The sequence below is a fragment of the Acanthochromis polyacanthus genome, chromosome 6, assembly GCF_021347895.1.
Source record: "Acanthochromis polyacanthus isolate Apoly-LR-REF ecotype Palm Island chromosome 6, KAUST_Apoly_ChrSc, whole genome shotgun sequence".
Classification (NCBI taxonomy): domain Eukaryota; kingdom Metazoa; phylum Chordata; class Actinopteri; family Pomacentridae; genus Acanthochromis; species Acanthochromis polyacanthus.
The window spans coordinates 8,909,919-8,930,387 of NC_067118.1; the positions used below are offsets into that span (position 1 = coordinate 8,909,919).

At 38.2% G+C, this 20,469-nt stretch overlaps 3 protein-coding genes across 6 annotated transcripts in view; all 3 read right to left on the reverse strand.

The window, feature by feature from the left end:
• Positions 1-336: 336 nt before the first annotated feature.
• snrpg (small nuclear ribonucleoprotein polypeptide G) lies at positions 337-5,755 on the reverse strand. The gene is made up of 4 exons (XM_022206044.2): positions 5,620-5,755; positions 5,400-5,422; positions 3,122-3,246; positions 337-568 (listed from the first exon to the last, which is right to left on the reverse strand). Exons 1-4 carry the CDS (start codon positions 5,649-5,651, stop codon positions 518-520), a joined length of 231 nt encoding a protein of 76 aa, XP_022061736.1. The 5' UTR covers positions 5,652-5,755; the 3' UTR covers positions 337-517.
• Positions 5,756-6,703: 948 nt separating this feature from the next.
• si:ch211-148l7.4 (uncharacterized protein LOC563603 homolog) lies at positions 6,704-12,047 on the reverse strand. Of its 2 annotated transcripts, none has more exons than XM_022206042.2 (2): positions 11,851-12,047; positions 6,704-10,022 (listed from the first exon to the last, which is right to left on the reverse strand). In XM_022206042.2, the coding sequence occupies exon 2, from the start codon at positions 9,998-10,000 to the stop codon at positions 8,393-8,395; it is 1,608 nt and encodes a 535-aa protein (XP_022061734.2). In that variant the 5' UTR covers positions 10,001-10,022; positions 11,851-12,047; the 3' UTR covers positions 6,704-8,392. The 2 variants fall into 2 exon arrangements, with proteins under 2 accessions (XP_022061734.2, XP_022061735.2); XM_022206043.2 differs by having other exon boundaries at positions 6,704-10,025.
• Positions 12,048-14,483: 2,436 nt separating this feature from the next.
• tbc1d22b (TBC1 domain family, member 22B) overlaps positions 14,484-20,469 on the reverse strand; it is a 32,682-nt gene continuing 26,696 nt past the window's right edge. For all 3 annotated transcript variants that reach the window (XM_022206040.2, XM_022206041.2, XM_022206039.2), the window contains one exon: positions 14,484-19,069. In XM_022206040.2, the coding sequence (XP_022061732.1) occupies positions 18,941-19,069 (129 nt within the window). In that variant the 3' untranslated portion in view covers positions 14,484-18,940. The remainder of the gene's footprint in view (positions 19,070-20,469) is intronic.

A 20,469-nucleotide genomic window follows, 5' to 3' on the forward strand; every position in this document is an offset into this window, starting at 1 on the left:
AAAGCCTCGTGCAGTTATGTTAGCACATGAATAAATGTGTGAGTTTTCATTGAAAACATGAAATTGTCTGGGTGACCGTGAACTTTTGAATGGTAGTGTGTGTATCAGATCTTTCCTGTATATACCGATAAATCTAAAATAAAAAAGTCTCACACCCCACATTGGATCAATATTTTCTTTTTAAATGATTATGGAGCTGAAAATCAGCCACCTGTGAAGCAGAGAGATTTTGGTTTTTGGTGAAGGGAAACACTCCAAAGTAATCAAACGTTTGACCTTTTAGTCGTTTAGAGGTCGTATGATGGTAATGGACTGAACTGAATGCACAAAAACAAATACAAAGAAAAAGTAATTTATTCACAAGGTTGCACAATTCAAAAACAAACAAAACATCCCTGTCAGTGACAATCAGACATCTTCACAGACATAGAACTACCGTGTGTCTTTAACAAAAAAATAAAACGGTTAACAGAATGTAAAAAGTTGTGGATCTCTTCCTCTTCCTCCTGCTCCTCTCTCATACTCTCTCCAGGGCCTCCAACATGATGATGCTGTTTCCTCTGATGACCTGTGAGGAACGAGGTCAAACAGTCAAACTTCTTCTCCTGGCGTTGATCAAACCCCCACAGATCAGCACTGGACTTAAAAATTACACATTTACAACATTTATTCCACAAAAGTAATAATTTCATGCCTTTAAAAAACACTACACCAGGGGGGTCAAACATGCGGCTTGTGGGCCAAAACCAGTCCCCAGAGGGTCCAATCCGGCCCATGGGACGACTTTGTAAAGTGTAAAAATTACAGAGAAGACATCAACTGCAAATTGTAAGTTTGTAAAACTACAAAATCATTTCTAGACCATAAGTTGTTTTGATCTTAAAGTAAAATGCTAGATTATTCATTGTTGTTCATCATCTCTTTTGTAATATTTTGTCTTGTTTATTTTTTTGTCTGACATTTGTTGTTTTGTTCCTCGTTTTTGTTGTTTTGTATTTCGCTCTATTTGTTGTTTTAACTCGTTTGTCGTTTTGTGTCTTTTTTGGTTTCCTTGTGTTGCTTGTCCTTTTTTCATTTTTATAACATTTTGTCTGTTTTCGTCTAATATTTGTTGCTTGTCTCATGTTTTTGCTGTTTTGTGTTTCCTCTTTGTCTCGCGTCGACTGTATTTTTTTGTCACTTTGTTTCTTGCTTGCGTTGGTTTGTGTCTCGTTTTAGTAATATTTTGACTTGTTTTTCTCTGACATTTGTCATTTTGATCATAATGTAAAATACTAAATCGTTCAGCTCCAGATGACTAAATGTTTTGTGTTGTAGACACTGATCTGTAAGTTGTAATGTGTAAATGATAAACTGAGGCTGAATGTTGATGAAAACAAACTTCATTTTCTTCAGAAATTTCAGGTTGGTCATGATGTTTTGTAAAAAAAAAAAATCCTTAAATGTGAACATTTCAGAATGAATTTTTTGCACTAAAACAAAGGAAAAATGTGGAGTTCTGTTTATTTCTGGTTATTTATGCTCTGGTTTACCTGGGCTGAATGTGTTTGACACTCCTGGACTACACCTTTGCTTCTATGAACATGCAAATCAATGCGGCCACATATTTGAACATTCAGCAGATTCTGAAAAAGGAGAACAATCCAGAAAGCCAAACTCTGCAAGTTGACTGGATTAATTCTTTAAGATTTAAAAAAAACAAACAAACTAAAATTCAGAATCTGTGTTGGCGACACGATCATCAGCAAACTACAGTTTCAGACACAACACCGACTGTTCTCTTTAAAAACCTACATTATTTTAAAAACATCATACAGACGTGTTTACAGGGTACAAGCATCATCTTTAATAAACAGCATTAACTCCAAACTTGCTAAATACTGAGATTAATTTTAAACACTGAGCTCCGAAAACTCTCCCTGTGTCTGTATTTAAAATCCTGACCAGAGCTTTTGTTTAAACAAATCACTTAAAGATGAATGTAAACTTTACAAACACCATTTTACATGCCGCAGCTCAAAAACCAACATAATCTAAAAGCAGCAGCTCACTTGTTTCGTTCCTCAGTAGTTCTTAGTGCTGGAATCACAGGTTCATTCAGAAATCATCTGAATACAGGGAGGGGCACACTGCTCTCTAATTATTTTAGTATAAAATAATGAGGTTAAAATGATTTATTATGCTGCAAATATTAGCCTTTTATGCTCATTTATGACTCATCTCTTACATTTCATTTGAATTGTAACAGTCTGGTTTATAGTGCAGATTTATTTCTACCATGTGACCAATAAATTTATTGAATTTTCTTCATTTTACTGCAGCTCCAGGGCCAATGTAATAATGTCTGTATTCCTTTCAGACACGTTCAATCAGGCTCAGACAACAAATTTAACTGAATGAGTCATTTCTATTGTTATATCTGCACTTCTCACACTGCTGGAAATCTAAATATCCGCGGATATAAGAAGTTATATTTCAATGTTTATTGTCCACAAATCCAATAAAATGGCCAAAAATACCAACAGATGTATGACTCTGTGGGCGTGTGTGCATCGAAAGCCTGATAAATCCTGTTCCTCTGTGCTGCTGAGCTCCACTGTGCCTCAAATTCTATTAAAATCTCATCAGTGAGTCACACTGTTGGACAGCCTGACATGTTCCTTTATTGTCTTCAACAGATAATTCTGCTGACTCACAAATATGGATTACTGCACAGCTGAAAACAAACGCACCATTTCCTCCTGTTTGCTCTGCTGTGAGCTGACACATGCAAAACCTAAGGGAATTAGGAGATTATATGAGGACTTACAGAGCCTGGTTGTTCTCATTCTGACAGTTCTTTCACTGTAAAATAAAAATAATAAACTAGTAGGAGCTAATTACTACTTCATTTACTATTCCTCATAAATAGTTTACTCCTTACTGAGCGTTAAAGTGGGATTTCAGGTACACTCACATTTAATTTTCATCCCACTGTGGGAACAACACAGATAGTAACGTTCAAAGTCTGAATGTGAACCGTCAAATATGTAGACGGAGAGTAAATGCAGATTTCAGAACCAGCTTCACAATACTGCTGTTTTCACTGAATTTATTAAGACAACAGAGCTGCAGTACTGACCACCATGCCGATGGTGTTCTGCTGTCCTCCAGGACCCATCTCCAGACAGTCGTCCACCACCAGGTTCATGAAGGGGTCGAAGCCTCGCAGGATTCCCTGAACGTGTCGGCCTCCGTTCAGCTTCACTGAAAAGGATGGAAAAGAAATCTCTGTGAGGAAGACTGTGCTGGGTTTACTGCAGCTGATGGGATTTTGGCGCAGGTTTGGTTCCTCACATGCTAAAATACACGATCGTTCACAAGTTTGGGGTCACTTAGAAATGTCCTTATTTTTAAAAGAAAAGAATTTTTTAAAAGAAAATAACATTAAATGAATGATAAATCCAGTCTAGACATTGTTAATGTGGTAAATGACTATTTTAGCTGGAAACAGCTGATTTTTAATGGAATATCTCCATAGGGGTACAGAGGAACATTTCCATCAACCATCACTCCTGTGTTCTAATGCTACATTGTGTTAGCTAATAGTGTTGAAAGACTCATTGATTATTAGAAAACACTTGTACAGTTATGTTTGTATATGAAAAAAAGTGTGAGCTTTCATGAAAAACATGGAATTGTCTGGTTGACCCCAAACAGCTGCAGTTCTAGTAATAATCCAAGGTTTGCAAAGACATTAGTGGGATTAACAAAGCAGTAGATGAATCATTTCAACCACTTTACAAACAGATACTGTTAAAGGCTGTAGGTCTGGAAATAGGATCATTTGCTGCTTCTCTGTTGTAAAAGTGAACTGCTGGTTTTTGTAGTTTGGACTTTTGGTCAGATGAAAAAAAGACATTTGTACACATTAACTTTGCTCCTCTAAAGTTAAGACTGGAAATTTTTATGCCTCTCTCTCTATTTTTTGTTGACATTTCATGGATTAAATAATGTGTTGGTTGATCGTGAAAATATTCCAGCAATTAAACTATAAAGACACTAATTGTCAGTAACAACAACTTCTATCAGTTTCTTTAATTAATCAATTTTTCACTTTTATATAAGGTCAGGCATTTCAAAAGGATTTTTTTTTGGTTGCTTAAATCAAACAGAATCACTTAAATGTGAATCGTACCCACCATTTCTTCAGCAGGCAACAAAACACGTCAAGAATCGTTACAAATCGTATTTTAGACTACAAAATATCATCAAGGATCCTTCTTTTAAATTGCACAGACTCTGATTCCCACAGAGATATCTTACAACTGATTTAATTAAACGGGTCAAATTGCTAAATATTACTTAAAGAAGCATGTATGGTTTGTGAACCTGTTACTTTTATGCAAACATATATAAAAATCAGAGAGATGTCACCACATTAGACCAAGTCCAGATCTAAAACCAATATATGTAGACAGATTAAATCTGGTCTAGACTGTCGTATAGATGCTTAAAATGATTTAAAACACATTTTTATTCATTCTAATTGTGAAAAAGGAAAGGATAAGAGATATTTTTCCACCATATATGTGACAGATGAGTCAAATGTGGTCATGTAGAGGCTAAAAATATGTAAAGTGCTATTTCTTATTTATAAACCTTTAATCTGTTTGTTAAAACGCATAAAATAAAATAGATTTCAGTCTTTTTACAGTCAGTCATCAAGGACATCCATTTTCACTTTAATTCTGATTCCTACAGAGATATCTCAAACTGGACATGAAACTCCTTTGTTTGCTTTCCCCAACAGTTTCACATGATTTAAACTACAACCGAAATGTCCCTAAAAATTAAACTGAAGAAAGACTAACACCTCAGACTAACGACTCACGAATAATGAATGTGAATTTGACTAAACATTAACAGGAGCTGAAGTTCAGTTTGTCGCTTTCAGCAGTTTGTAGGAATCTCTTCTCTAAACTCATTAAATACCTGCAGCATCAACATGCGTCTCCAAAACTTAACAACTTCAATATTCATTTGCAACTATAAATAATTCTCAACATGGAGACAAGATTGATCAGCATCTAACAGAACCAACAATAATAATAATAACCCATAAAAATAAAGACACCAATTTTACGCATCTCATGTCTGAAAAAGGCTTAAAAAATATCTAAGTGTTCTTGCACTAAAACTGTTCCCAATAGGAGTTTTAAAGCACAGATACTGGTTAGATTATTGATTTTAAAACTGTTGAGAAAATAATCATCTGTAAATGTAAACCTTGGACGTTGTTTTAAGTACATTAAAGAAAGCAGATGGAGCTAATGGTTCACAAACACTTTGAAACAAGGGAAAATATTCAGGTTTCAGTCTTACTCTAATATTAAATATTAATTTTTGGTCATACTCACATGAAAGCTTCTTATCCATGAACCTGAAACAGAGAAACAGCGTTAGTTTTGGTCACAGAGGCTCACAGGGGAAACATAAAGTCAGTCATTGACGCTAGCTAATGTTAGCTTGATGCTACTGCAAAACAACGTAGAAGAGTTTCTGTGTTTGTAGCATTTTAGATATTTCCAAACACAAAACATAACAGAAATAAGCGTTTAATTAACACATAAGACTTACTTCTTCAGCTCGGGCGGGTGTGCTTTACTCATTTTGCCGGTATTGTCTGAAAGCGTTCGCTCTTCGTTTCACAAACCCGCGGAAGGAAAGCGTGCGGCGGAGACCCGGAAGTCGAGCAGCGGACTTCCGTCATGCGTCCAAACAGCGCCGCCCCGAGGCCGGGAGGAGATACAGCCGGTCAGCCCATAAGACATTACAGCTGTGGAGCAAATACTTAAAAAAATAATAAAATTTCTGCTTGACCATTTATGATTTTCCTGAACAATTTACAGCATAAAATATAAACATTTAAAAATATTTGTGAAACTACTTTCTACGTGTTGACTCAGTTTCATCATTTTTAAAAAAAAAATCAGACATTGAAAATTGAGGCTATTTGAACATTTCAGAAACTATTCAAGATAAAAGCCTGAAATTTTCACTTCACTTCATTTCTCATCATAGGATTAATCCAGAATCAGCAATATTGAAAAGGTTAATAAAATAGTCTCTGATGTTTGGTGAGTTGAAATATGAAGCTTGTACATCACTATTGACACTTGCATTATATATGGAAATATTTTAGCTATATATCGTGCATTGTATCTGCGCAATATAGATAAAATCTGTGCGACACCAGTTTACTTTATATCGGAATTTCTATTCACGGAAGGAATCATTTTTTTTTGTCTTGATATGTGTGATGTTATTACTTTCTACATCCAGAGGAATTCATACAATCTATACAATATCTACAGTACTTTTGTATATTTTTTGCTTGTATTTATTTATCTACTGATCTTCCTTACACATTTGCATGATCCCCTTTTCTACTGTAACACTGTTGGATTTTTTTAAAAGAAGCTTTTCTTATGTACCTGTAAAATAATCAATATTCTAAAAAAAAAGGGATTTTGTATTACTTATCTGAATATAGACAGTTATCAAAAGTAAAGTACAATATTTGGCTCAGAAATGTTGATGCAGAATTCCACATGAAACGTGCTCAGGATCAGATCTACTGTTACGGGCCCGGGGCCCAGTTTAACAGCATGAAAACGCTCATTAAATCAGATCAGCAGAAAGAACGCAAACGAAACATCTCTTGAGAACAGTTAAGTTTTAATTATGTCATCTACAAAGAGCCATATACTAATTTACAAAAGACCTGGAAAAATGGAAGCTTCAAAACCTGGTAAATCATGTTCCACATTTTCACAGTAGCACTTTGAAAACAGTAGCTGAAAATTGTTTAGAATAAAAAAAAAAAAAAAAAATTCATGTTGATTCTAGTTCACTCCCCAAAGTGCATTTATCAAGCGTCGCAGTCACACCGAGGGGCTGTTATTGATTCATCTGTTTGCATAGCAAGAAAATGACCCGAGTTCATACCAGCCAAAAGACAGGCCTAAATAAAAGGCATTATACTGGGAAGAAGTACCTACGAAAGCCAAGTTTGTTCATTGATCGATTATGGCAACAACTACAACCACCCCACTTGAAACCACTGCATGGAGACGCATGTCCACAGCACTGTGTCGGGACTGGAGAATGGTCTGGCTGCACCTGATTAGCATTCGATACTACGGGTGAAAACACTCATTTGTATTACTTTAATCCAATTACAATTGTTTGATGTTGAGCCCAGGATGCAGCAACAGTGCCCCCTCCAAAGAGTGAAGGATTGAAATGGTGGAATGCCTGCACACAGGGGCTGTCATTTAAAATGGCCAATTCACATAAAAAAACAAACTGGGCTGCAGTATTGCAGGATTCAAATCTGGCAAAATGTGAAATTTAGAAGGGAAGGAAAAATGCTAATTTAAAGTACAACAGAAATATCAGCCCTGAAGTCCACATCTGATGAGTCAGACCAACTCCAAGCAGTGCTGCAGATACCTGGTCAAGTACAAGAGTGAACAAGGAAAACACTGGAGTTCCTGCCAATCTGTGGAGAATCATTGCCAAAACTGGAAGAAAAATTCGTAAAATACAGCCAAAAATATATTTGACTTTAATTAAACGAAGCACTGCAGATTTCTGGTGTGAAAACGGACTGCGGCAAACAAGACGTCAGACAGTGGTTTGGCTAGAATGTAGCTTGTTTCCCAAAAGGCACCTTTAAGACAAATGAATTTAGTTTAAGTCTGATCATCTTTGTTTCATGAGGTGCTTGTGGGAAACGAGGCGCTCGTCAGGATGAAACGACGACGTGTCAGCGGCAGCAGAACGACAACAGATTGGCCAAACTCTGTAAAAGAATCATACTGGGTGTGTTTTCTTCGGTTGTTCAGGCTTTTATAGCTGTCAGTGCATTTTATTCAAGTGTGCAAATCAACATGCAGACAATAGCAATCGATCACATTTTAGCTTTAATCAACATTATGTCATCTTTATGGTGTAATCAAACTAAATGTATCTTAAACTAGGCTGCTTTCTGATGGCCGCTGTGATGGATTTCACTAGAATACTGTCATGTAAAACAATCAAGTGGCTGCAAAGAATGTAGAAAACATCTGAAAATCTGACAGGTACTATGGTGTTCTCTGGAAAGGTCTTATTATAAACACTCCAGTATGGTTCTTTAACAATGCACACGCTTAAACCCTTGACATGTCACCAATAAGTCAACAGCAGATGAATAAAACAAGATGTTCTGAATCAGTGGACCAGTAACTCGACAAGAATTTCACAGAGATTTCATCATCCGAAACCATCCAACCCTTTAAAACAAAAAAAAAAAAAAGGGAAGAAAACAGAAAAGGCAACCATTGATGACATTCAAACTGAAACTTCAGGCTTTGCTGGCCTCCAGGATTCTGTCCTCCTCCACTCTGGCTCTCAGATGCTCCTGACAGTGTTCTAGGAAGGAGTCCAGAGCTGAGAAGCCCTGCTGGCAGGGAACACAGTGGTACAGACGCTGCCTCTTGGAGCTCGGCCATCTGCAGGTGTTCATGTCGCTCTTGCAGACGCTGCAGTGTCGCCTCTTCACCGAGGACTGGTGGAGCTCAACGTGCTCCTTCAGCTGCCACTGCAGAGAGAAAACCTCTGCACAGGACGGGCATGGAAACTCTCTCTCCTCCTCCTCCTCCTCCTCCTCCTCCTCTTCTTCTTCTTCTTCTTCCTCAACCTCCTTCTCTTCCTCTACTTCCTCCTCCTCCTCCTGCTTCACTTCAGGCACTTCTCTACTTACCTGTGATTCATCAGCCTTGGACGCCTTCCTGGCCCTCCCTGGTCCAGCCTTAACAGTCTTATTCCCTGCTACTTTATTTGGTGGGTTTTCTGATAACCTGGAGTCTTTGGTGGGACATTTCACAGACTGTTTGTTCTTCATGGCGGTGAAGCTCCAGGCGGTGTGCTGTCTGTAATGTGCCCCCAGTGATAAATGATGGAAGAAGACTTTGCTGCAGATCTGACATGGATACGTTCCTCCTCTCCTTCGCTTACTGATGACCGGCCTCGTTTCCCTCCTGATCTGCTTCTCTCTGCTGTGCTTCTCTGTTCTGTGCACGTACAGTTTAGAAGTGCTCCTGAAAACCTTGTCACAAGAGCGACAAGTCAGGAGCTTCTTTTGGGATTTAGGACCTTTATTTGGATCTCTGGCTGTCTTGGCGTTCCTTTCTTTCCTTGCCTCTCCGCTGGTGCCGTGTGCTTTGGTGTTTTGTTCCTCCCCAGCATGGCTGATCAGTCTGTGGCGCTGCAGTCCAGCTTCTGTGCGGAACGTCCTGGAACAAGGATGGCACATGTTGACAGCTCTGCCGCTTGGTCCTGGTGTGTCCGGAGAATCAGAGCGAGTGGAGTCCCCCTCGGAAACAGGAGGAGAATCATCTGGAAGGCTACTAGCATCAGCTACATCCAACAGCGGCTCACTACATCCAGCCTGCTGGTGGTGCAGCAGGGCCTGTTTGTGGCTGAAGCCTCTCCCACACGGAGCACATGCATATGGGCTGCTGTCCAGGAGGTGAGGCTGCCGGTGGAGAGACTTATCCTGTGACCTGCCAGGATCTGGTGCGCAATTCGTGCACGCAGAACATGGAGAACCGAGTCGTGACGCCCCGTGACAGAGTTCACATCGGGTGGATTCATGATCGCACTTGTGCAGCTGTAAGGACGACTTCAAAGAGAACTCCTGCCCACAGGAGGGGCACCTGTGAGGCTTCGGCAAGGTGTGCTTCAGCTCCTGGTGCTGCAACAGATCTGCTGCACAGGTGAAACCCTTACTACATTCTTTACAAGCATACGTGGGCAGGTGGTTCGCTAGCTGCCTCTGGTTCCTGGTGTGATGTTTGGCCTCGGCCTGGGAAATGAAGCTCGCGAGTCTGGACAGAGTGTCAGCTGTTGCCGTCGTGGAGCGACTGAAGGACTCCTGGGACCTGGTGGTGCTCCAGCTGACTCCATCCATCCTCCGTCACCAAGCTTCACTCCTGCTTTGGTGGAGACAGAAGGAGTTTCACTCACTAATTTGCAAATCACAGACAAACACATAAACAAGGGTCATTCATCCTTAATTCACTGGATGAGGTGAGATGAGGTGCTGGGTGCATCAAGGCAAATTTCACTATACATTAGATGCACAAAATTAATTTAATTGGACAAAATTGCTTATGGTACCGTCAATCCATCCATTATCTTTACACCACTTGATCCTGATTAGGGTCACGGGGGGCTGGAGTCTATCCCAGCTGACTTAGGGTGATGACAGGTCACCAGTCTATCACACGGTTACATATGCAGACAAACAATCACACTCACATTCATGCCTACAGACAATTTAGAGGTACCAATTAACCTCAGCATGTTTTTGGACTTTAGGAGGAAGCAGGAGTACCATGCACAGAGAGAACATGCAAACTCCATGCAGAAAGATCCCAGGAAGGCTGGGACACGAACCGGGTTTATGGTGCTACTCTCTACTCAACCATCTGAAGGACTATAAGATGTAAAAACATGACTTTTCATTTAGCTCAGTAACATTAACACAGAACTCCTCCTATTGGGACGCTATTGGAGTGGCTTCATCATCATATGTGCTCAACGCTTGTTCAAATATTGACCATAAATGCAAACAAAGCCGATAAAGCCGGCCTCTGACAGGCATTATACTCTACACTGTAAAGCTCCTATTGGCGCAAATCACAAGGGGAAAAAAATAGTCAGCCTCTCAGAGTGAAAAAGAAAAGCTTCATGGTTGGTTGAATATTGGAAGAGAAATAAACCTCAGCTATGTTTTGACCATCATATAACTGGCTTGCATTATTCTATCAAAGCAGAGTTGTACCACTAAAGACCACATGTACACACTGATGAGCCTGAAAAATGTCAGGACTCCAGCTACATTATAGAATATATTTTATATAAGTTATTGGCTCTTCAAACACCGGAAATATTGATGCATACATTAGTGTGAAGAAAATGATGCAAAAATTGACACAAACCCTAGCTCATGATCAGAACTGATGCAAATGTGAAAAATCAAGCTGGTGAAAGTGGAATTAAAAAAAATACATATATATATATATATATATATATATATATATATATATATATTTTTTTTTTAAGCAAACAGAGGGTGGCCACGCTAAGTGGAAGTTTTATCTAATTTGCTCTCTCTGCTCAAAAATAATAATGCATCATAATCAGATTTGCTGTTGATCAGTTACATATCTTAGACTGTGCTATTAAAAAAACAAGAAAAACCAGTAGCACAGATAATGGTCATTTTTGAGGTTGTTTTCAACAAGTGGATTGTGCAAACAAAGTGGCATTTGAAGGGTTAAAAAATTAAAAGGAATGAATATTTTATATGTATGATAACAACTGACGTTAATTCAAAACTTTATGCAGCAAAAGTAGCGCAAAAAAAAAAAAGATTTAAAAAATGTCAAAATTTACAGACTCGATATGTTGGTGTCCATTTTTTTCTTGAAGTATAGTGTTTTTGAACAAAGCCAGAGGGTTAAAGTGCAGTCGGCAGCCAGTCCAGTTTCGATGGTTTAAAGGGGGAAGTGTGTCTTCCTGTTAGCTGGGGCTTCTAACTTGCTAACGTCCTCAATTATTCCTCGCTCACCTAATTTTCCTGCAACATGTAAACCGTGTCAAACGCTAACCGAGCAGCCAGAGCTCCATTTACCGTGAAGTCGGAGCTTCGTGTCGGTAAAACGTGACATGGGTTCCGTGTTTGCTAACGTTAGCTCGCTGCTAGCTGCGCTAACGTGTCAAACATGCACATTTCTGTTAGCTTCGTTGGCTTACCTTGGTGCTCAGACAGAAACGGTGGGGTTGTTGTACTGACAGTCGGTTGAACTCGGACGGTGTTCGGTGTCCAGAGCTGGCTGAGTCACCACAAACCGCCCTGGCATGGCTGCTAAAGTGAAAGTTCCTCTGGATTACTCCACCGACTGTCAGCAGCACCACGGAACCGAAGTTAGCTTCCGATTCGACAGGAAAACCTAACCGTTAGCCGCGAGCAACCGATTCTCCACTTTTATAAAAACACATTTTAACAACATAAAACCGTGTTAGATATTTTATAAATTATTATTATTATTATTATTATTGTTATTGTTATGATTATTATTGATAATAATAATAGTAATAATAATAATATTTATAATATTAGTAATGCCTGAAATTCACTTTTACCTTTGTGTAACCTTAATCTATTTATGAGGATACAAAATAAAATGAAATAGAATAAAGTGTTTTGTTTATGGCACTTATCCAGTTTTTTTCTCCTGACTAGATCCTTTTCCATCTACTCTCAGGTGTCTCTGGACCACATTAGACCCGATCCACCACTACATTAGTAAATTTAAACTGGAGGCTGAAGGTTATTATAACAGGTTTCAGATTTTACTGCTTATTTTTTCACGTCTGGATCACATCAGACCAGGTTGTAAAACCACTTTATATAAATGGATCAAAGGTGGACCGTCTCTGAGAATCTGAAGATTAATTACAACACAAACTCTGAATAGTAAATACTTTATTCTATTGTGAAAATGAATTAAAATAAGAGTGATTTCACAGCTTTTTTTTTTGTTGCACATGGACGAAGCCCCTTTCCAGCAACCATCACTCCTGTGTTCTAATGCTACATTGTGTTAGCTAATGGTGTTGAAAGGCTAACTGATGATTAGAAAACCTATGTTCAGTTATGTTAGCACATGAATAAAAGTGTGAGTTTTCATGAAAAACATGAAATCGTTTGGGTGACCCCGAACTTTTTAATGGTAGTGTAGAGCAAATTTAGCTAATATAGAGCAACTATAACTAATATGGAGCAACTTTACCTAATATAGAGCAATTCTAACTCAATGGAGAGCAACTTTAACTGTGATAGAGCAACTTTAATTAATGTAGAGCAACTCTGGCTAATGTAGAGCAACTTTAAATAATAGATAGCAACGTTAATTAACGTAAAGCAAGTTTGACTAATATTGAGCAACTCTGACTAATGTAGAGCAACTTTAAATTACAGAGAGCAATTTCAACTAATATAGAGTAACTTTGACTAATACACAGCAACTTGAAATTAGAGAGATCAACTTAAACTACTATAGGTCAATTTTAATTAATGTAGAGCAACAAACTCAGGGCTGCACAGTAGTTAAGTGGTTAGCACTTTCGCCTTGCAGCAAGATCCCCGGTTCAAATCCTGGGGTGGGCCTGGGATCTTTCTGCATGGAGTTTGCATGTTCTCCCTGTGCATGCGTGGGTTTTCTTCGGGCACTCCGGCTTCCTCCCACAGTCCAAAAATATGCTGAGGCTAATTCATTACTCTAAATTGACAGGTGTGAATAGGTGTGAATGTGAGTGTGATTGTTTGTCTGTATATGTAGCCCTGCCACAGACTGGTGACCTGTCCAGGGTGTCCCCTGCCTTCACCCGAGTCAGCTGGGAAAGGCTCCAGCACCCCTAGTGAGGATAAAGCGGTGTATGGAGAATGGATGAGAATGGAGATTAAACTCATTTAGAGCAACTTTAAATAACTTGGAGAAACTTCAGCTACTATCGAGCAATTTTGACTAATATAAAGCGATTTTAAGTAATTTAGAGCAGCCTAAACTAATATAGAGCAACTATAAATTATAGAAACTTTAATTAATATAGAGCAACTTTACCTCATTTAGAGCAACTTTAAATGATATGGATCAACTTTAACTAATGTAGAGCAACTTTAATTTATGTAGAGCAACTTCAACTAATATGGAGAAACTTTAGCTACTATAGGGCAACTTTGACTAACATAGAGCAATGTGAAGTAATATAGAGGAACTTTAATGTAGAGCAACTTTATTTTTGAATGAAAAACTGCTTTTTAGTGTATATAGGTCAAATCTAGACTAAATTCTCCCTGAGACACTAAAGATTAGCAAAATGGCAATTTCTTATTAGTGAACCTTTTATTGTATTTATGAAAACATAAACAAATATTAAGATTTCACAATTTTTTAGTTAGATCTGGTCCAGATGCCTACAAAGCAATCTCCCTTATGTGTATTTTCACAAATCAAACATAAAAGTGGGTTTTATAGAGCCTTCAGTTTATTTTTTCCCCCCTCAAATATATAAACGTTGTAAATAGTAACAGTTTTACATCACAAAAGGTGGAAAACAGAAGTGTAGAATCAGTCCCTCAGAGCTGCAGGTTAACTTTTCCCTCCATTGTCCAATGAGAAACTGACTTCAGCCTCGTCTTCTGTCACGTGTCCACTTCAAAACAGCTCTGAGCTGTGTTTGTTTTGTTTGGCTGCAATCAAAATACTTGTTTATCTGTTTGTGTGGGCCTAAAATTTCACTTTACATATAAAAACAGAGATAAATATCTGCTCGAGACAACTTTAAAACCTCCCAAAGAAGAAACACACACACACACAGCAAAATGAAGAATAACAATCCGTTTAATATAAACCAAAAAAGGTGAATATACAGCAGGTACTGTAATAATTTAATAATTCCTCGTTTAAGGCTGAAGCCGGCGCCGACTACTGCAGCTCTCTACAGAACAGATTGTATTGGCCTGTTAAAGGTTTGGCATGTCGTTAAAACACTCGTGAAACAAATCAGCCTTTAGTTATGAACATTTCAGAGAACACACAAACTTTACATGAAAAATAAAATAAAAACAACAGCATGGAGTGATCAATACCATCGTGGTGGTAAAAACACAATCAGACGTCTCACCTGGATGAAGGAGTCTGAGGCTAAAAACATTCAAAAGTGGCTGCTGAAGACTCAAGAATGCAAGATTATCAAAAACTGACCATGAATAAGTCAAAAACTGTTAAATGAAAGATAAGTTACTTTACTGACCCAGTTTAAGTACCACAGAATATAAAGCTGTTAAGAAGCTCAAAATTCAGGTTCAGATCCAGTTTTTCTGCAGCCAAACGAAGCGTTTCCTTCAAAAACGGTCACATTTTCACACGAGCAAAACTGAAAACCTGCATCTAACAGTTCCAAAAATGAAACTTTAAAAGGATAACGATTGTCACATCCTCCAAACACACGCTGTGCTTTTAATTATCACTGGCAATGAAGGTAGGTGAGAGAATATTTAAAAAAACAAAAGAAAAGAAAAACAGCAACACTGAAGTGAAAATAAACCCGGACAATACCACAGATACAACAGCAAACTAACATGAAACAAATATAAAGTACAAGCGTTAATGCTCGTAACAAAAGGCATCATCATGTAGCGACCGTTCACTTCCAACAGGCTTCATTTAATCACATCTGCTGAAGGAATTATCCTGTTTGACTGAGGCCATCCCACATTTTCCACTTCTTTTTATTCTACGTGGTTATCACAGCGACTGCATATGTCGAATAAAATGGCTTTTAGATGATAATAAGGTCAAAACAAACTACAGCTGTGGTTCAATCGTCTAAAGCAGGGGTGTCAAACATGCGGCCCGCAGACTAAAACCAGCCCTCCAGAGGGTCCACTCTGGCCCGCGGGACGAGTTTGTAAAAATTACAAAGACATTTAGTGCAAATTGTAAATTTTTAAAACTATAACTTTAGAATAATTTGTAGATCATGACAAGTTGTTTTGATGATAAAATAAAACACTAGACTGCTCATTGTTCTTTTGTCATTTTGCGTCTCGTTTTAGTAACATTTTGTCTGTTTTTGTTGTTTTATGTTTTTCTTTATTTGTTTTCGTCTCCCTTGCGTTTTTGTCTTATTTTTCTCATTTTGTGTTTTGATTTATTCGCTGTTTTGAGCTTAGTTTTTGTCATTTTGTGTTTTTGTCTTGCTTGTTTATTTTTTTTTGCTGTTTTGTTTCTCGCTTGTCATTTTTTGTCTCATTTATGTATTTTTTGTCTCATTTTTGTCATTTGTAAATTTTTTTAGTCTCTTTTTTATTTTGTTTCGTATCGTTCGTCTCATTTTTTTGTCATTTTGTTTCTCGTTTTTGTCATTTTGTGTCTCATTTTCTAATATTTGGTCTTGTTTGTGTTACTATCATTTTTTTATCTGACTTTTGCCGTTTTAATCATAAATTACTCAATCATTCAGTTCCTGATACCTGTGACTAAATGTTTTGTGCCTTTGTACACTTTATATATAATGTATATTTGTAAATAGTGTTTTGCACTATTTAAGATTTTCTTGCACTGAAAAGGAGAAGAATTTCGTTTACACTGTATGACAATAAAGCATATTCTATTCTATTCTAGACACTATGATCTGTAAGTTGTAATTTGCAAACGATAAACTGAGGGATAATACTGCCGAAATTGAACTTATATTTCTGATAAAAAATTTCAGTTCATAATGTTTTGTAAAAAGATAATTCCTTAAACGTGAACATTTTTGCACTAAAACAAATACAAATGTGGAGTTGTGGTAATGTAAAGGGTATTATGTTGTAATTTTACTGGTCACTTGCGATCAAATTGAGCTGAATGTCTGAACTAAGATAAGTTTGACACCCCTGCTTTACAACATGGTATAATTTAGACGAGCTACATTATTAAATTTGACCCAGGTCAGCTGACGTGTGGAATTAAAAAGCAACACCGACTACGACGTCTAAAATTCAAATGTTAACAGAGACGCAGGGTGACGAATTAAAGGAAAAAACCAAATAAACAACAGAAGTTGCTGCACAGGAAGGTAGGAATGAAGTCATTAACACTTATTCTCTGTGAAACGTGGAAAAATGTGGAAAAGAGCTGCTGGCTGTTGTGTTTTTTTGAGTATTGGAGGTTTTGTTTGTTAGTTGTTTGTATTTTCAGTCTAACAGGTTTACTTCACTGACCTTTAGTGGTTTGCTCAGACGTTTTAACACTGAAATGCCACAAATGGAGATGATTAACTGAGCAGCTGATCGAATCACAAACTGCATTGTCCTGATTATCGGACTCTGTATTTTTATTGGCCGATTACTGTTAGATTAAATGCTCTATTTCAGGTCTGATGCAGCCTCTTCTCTCTGTCCGTTGTCACTCTGTGGTCTCAGAAATGTCTGAGCAAGAAACCCAAACTGGGAAGTTAGCGTCTCTCTAAGCGGCTAAAGCTACGCTAGTGGCTAGCGGCTCAGTTAGAAGGCAGATTAACCTTAAACGGAGTCTGGAAAACAACAACTAATTCAAGATCTGGAACTTAGTGGATAATAAAAGTGACAGAACAATGTAATATTAAGAAAATAGAGAAGAACAGCAGGAGACAAACTGAGTCAAGAGCATCCTAATTTAATTGCTCCTGATTCTATTATTATGGACAATATATGCAGGTTCTCTGCCATCATACACTGCTAAAACATTACATTTATCAGTTCCAAATATCAGTTATCTGCCTTTCTTGACCAGCAACAATTGGCATCCCTTCTGTCTTTAGTCCAAATACACCTTTTTTTTAAATGTTGATGCATATTTTGTACCATTTCAAAGCCTCACAAACTCAAAAATTGTGGGAGGCGACATCGATTAAGCCTGCAAAGATTGAGTGGAGGTTTACCTCAACTTTAAGGGGTTCTGTTTGAGCTGTAGGGAGCATTTTGTTGGTGAGGTTTGGGTCCAAAATTACTCAGAAGAGACTTTATCAAGATCTCGTTTGTTGACAAAAGATCTGAAGCAACTGCGCAAAAAGATTTGATATTATGGGCAAAAATATCCTTTCTGTTTCCAGTGTTCTTCGTCCTCAGGATCTTTCTATCAGTTACAATCATTCATCTTGGATTATTGATGGTTTTGGAGTATCTACTACTATCTGTGTCGGGAGTTTCAGGGACTTTCTAGTTGAACTGTTGTTTTTGATTGCTAAAGATGAAATGTCTCCAGAGAATAAAGGTCAGCTTTGTCCCGTTTAGAGGGAAGAGTTGCTGCACATTAATATGAAGTTGTTTCGACATTTACGTTGTCTCTTCTACAACGACATCATCTCCATCTTCAGGGCACGATGAATAATGAAAACGACGTGAATTTTATGCTGTAGTCTTCACAAATCTCAGTCCAACTGAAGATTTATGGAAGACTTTGGACCATCATCATCACCAAACACCAAATGAGGGAAAATCTGTTGAACAAATGGCATTTCAAGTTCCAGAGATCTGAAGAATTAATGCCGAAGAGCACTGAGGCCGTTGTGTGCCTTGTCAACAACTTAATCTTGGTTTTTCCTTTAATCTGTCACCCGTCCGCATTTCAGAGTGATTTAAAAAACGCCAAAGAAGGAATCGGCTCCTCCACCTTCAATATTAAACACAAGCTGAAATGAATCACAGTACCGACTATTTGCTACTCTTAGATCTAAATACAACCCACAGTCACCAGTTAAACCTGAAACTACGGGCTTTAAGGAGCTGATTGTACAGTGCAGATTCACTGAGCCTGAACTAAACTGTAATTCTACTCACAAATCAGCTCTTTAAACCGAAACAACGGGGAGAGGACTAAAGCTGACGTTATTTTAACAGTGTCAGACTAGTTTTTAAAGGGAAAAAAAGTATTATAGTTGCCTGGTTTTCATTATCTAATATTATTTCCCTTGTAAGACAGCTGCTAAAACAAATCTGCAAAAAAATATAATCTGTAGGTTCCATAGTTCACTAAAAGGATGATCTCACAAACATTCATCATCCCGTTTCGTATCACAGCGTGGATGTTTAAAGACAGCATAAGTGAACCAAGATGGTGCAGCTATGGTTAGTTATACTGCAACAGTCCTTTAGTACAGAGTCCCAGAATCACTGAGCTCTGCAGGTCGAACCACGAAGCCAAAATCCACTCACTGGACTTCATTTTCACAGCAGAAATTCGACAGTCTCGGACGTTGTGGTTTCTTCCAGTCTAAGTTTAAATGTTTAACAATACAGCGTTGGGCCTCAGCTCTACCTCTTGTAGTGGCTCGGTGCGTCCGCAAACATGTACTTGAGTCTATAAGCTTCAGCCAGGAGGAGACCCACTTCCTCGTTGCCCCAGTGGATCGTGGGAAGGTTCTGCAGTAGCATGAGGAGGCCCTGAAGAGGAAGAGGAATTCACTTATAGATGCTTTAAAAAGAGGGTGTGTATAGAATTCATCAGTGTAGATAATGTGGACAATTCATGCTTGAGTAGGTGTGATGTGTCTGATGAAACCACTTAACCTTCTCACATCTGCACCTACTGATTTCATTTACATATTTCTGTGTCATTCTTGTATATTTTGTTGATTTTTTCTTTCTACATTGTATTTTCTATATTTTTTATCTTATTTTACCTTTACTTTATAATCTATCCTAATATTCTGTGTTTGTCTTATTGTTGTATTGCTGCGTTCCTTGGCAGAGTGATGTGACGATTGGTGTTGGTTTGTCCGTCTGTCTGTCTGTCAGCAACATTACTCAAAAACAGAATAATGGATTTGGGTAAAATTTTCAGGGAAGGTCAGAAATGACACAAAGACCAAGTGATTAGATTTTGACAGGGATGCAGCTTATAGTCTGGATCTACGGATTTGTTCAAGATTTATGTATCATTGCAAGATAGCCGCACAGCGTCACTGTAACCATGACAACAAGTGAACACTACATCAGCTGCCTGCTGATGATCAAATGATTGTGATTCTACTACAAATCCACCGCTGAGGACTTATCAGAACTTATCCTTTTGAAATGATACAAGGAACAATTGATTAAATTGTGGGGGTGATTCTGAGTCGGATCAATTCCTGCCGCCTGCTACATGTTTAGGTCACGCGATTTGGTATCCGGAGATAACATACACATGTATAACACACACCTGGGCTCAGTGCAAGGTTATGTTTGTGGGTACATCTATATTAAATGGACACATTCTATGCTGCTGTGATTTCTGCCATGGATTTTTTCAAGATTTCAGCTGTTGGAAATGATACGACTGAGCAGCTTTAGTGGAGTACTGTGCTCTGAGTGCTTTTCTTCTTTACCCCTTTTCTGAATATCCATGCTGCTCTAACAACTGAATTTCTCTCTGGGGATTAATAAAGTCAGTCTAAGCAATAGTCGAGGTAAAAAGCTCATCATTAAACCAAAGCCTGTGATTAGTAGGGAGGTTAATCACAAAAATAGGCTTTTGACTTCAAGTCATGATGCAAAGGTCCCCTTTGGTGTGGAAGTACTTTAGGGTCATACAAATAAATTTATCCTAAGACACAAGTGAGATCACCCTTTGTTTTGGAAATAAACACATTTTTTTCCAAAATGGCCGCCAATGTGCCGAAAATCCTCTAGAGCCTATATCCCCAACAGGGCTACCATCCTCCTTTCCCCCCACCACCTATACTGGATCCAGGGGGCTCCCCAGGACAGGGCAGGCCATCCTGATCAGCCGATCAAGTCTCCTTTTGTCAGCAGCTGTGATGCTGCTGCCCCAGCAGACTACTCCATAAAAGATGGCTGAT

Coding starts and splice junctions, on each gene's coding strand:
- snrpg (XM_022206044.2), bottom strand. CDS start 5,651: ATGAGTAAAGCACACCCGCCCGAGCTGAAGAA. Junction 5,423..5,619: donor CACCCGCCCGAGCTGAAGAA/GTAAGTCTTATG, acceptor TCTCTGTTTCAG/GTTCATGGATAAGAAGCTTT. Junction 569..3,121: donor AGAACACCATCGGCATGGTG/GTCAGTACTGCA, acceptor CGTTCCTCACAG/GTCATCAGAGGAAACAGCAT.
- si:ch211-148l7.4 (XM_022206042.2), bottom strand. CDS start 10,000: ATGGATGGAGTCAGCTGGAGCACCACCAGGTCCCAGGAGTCCTTCAGT.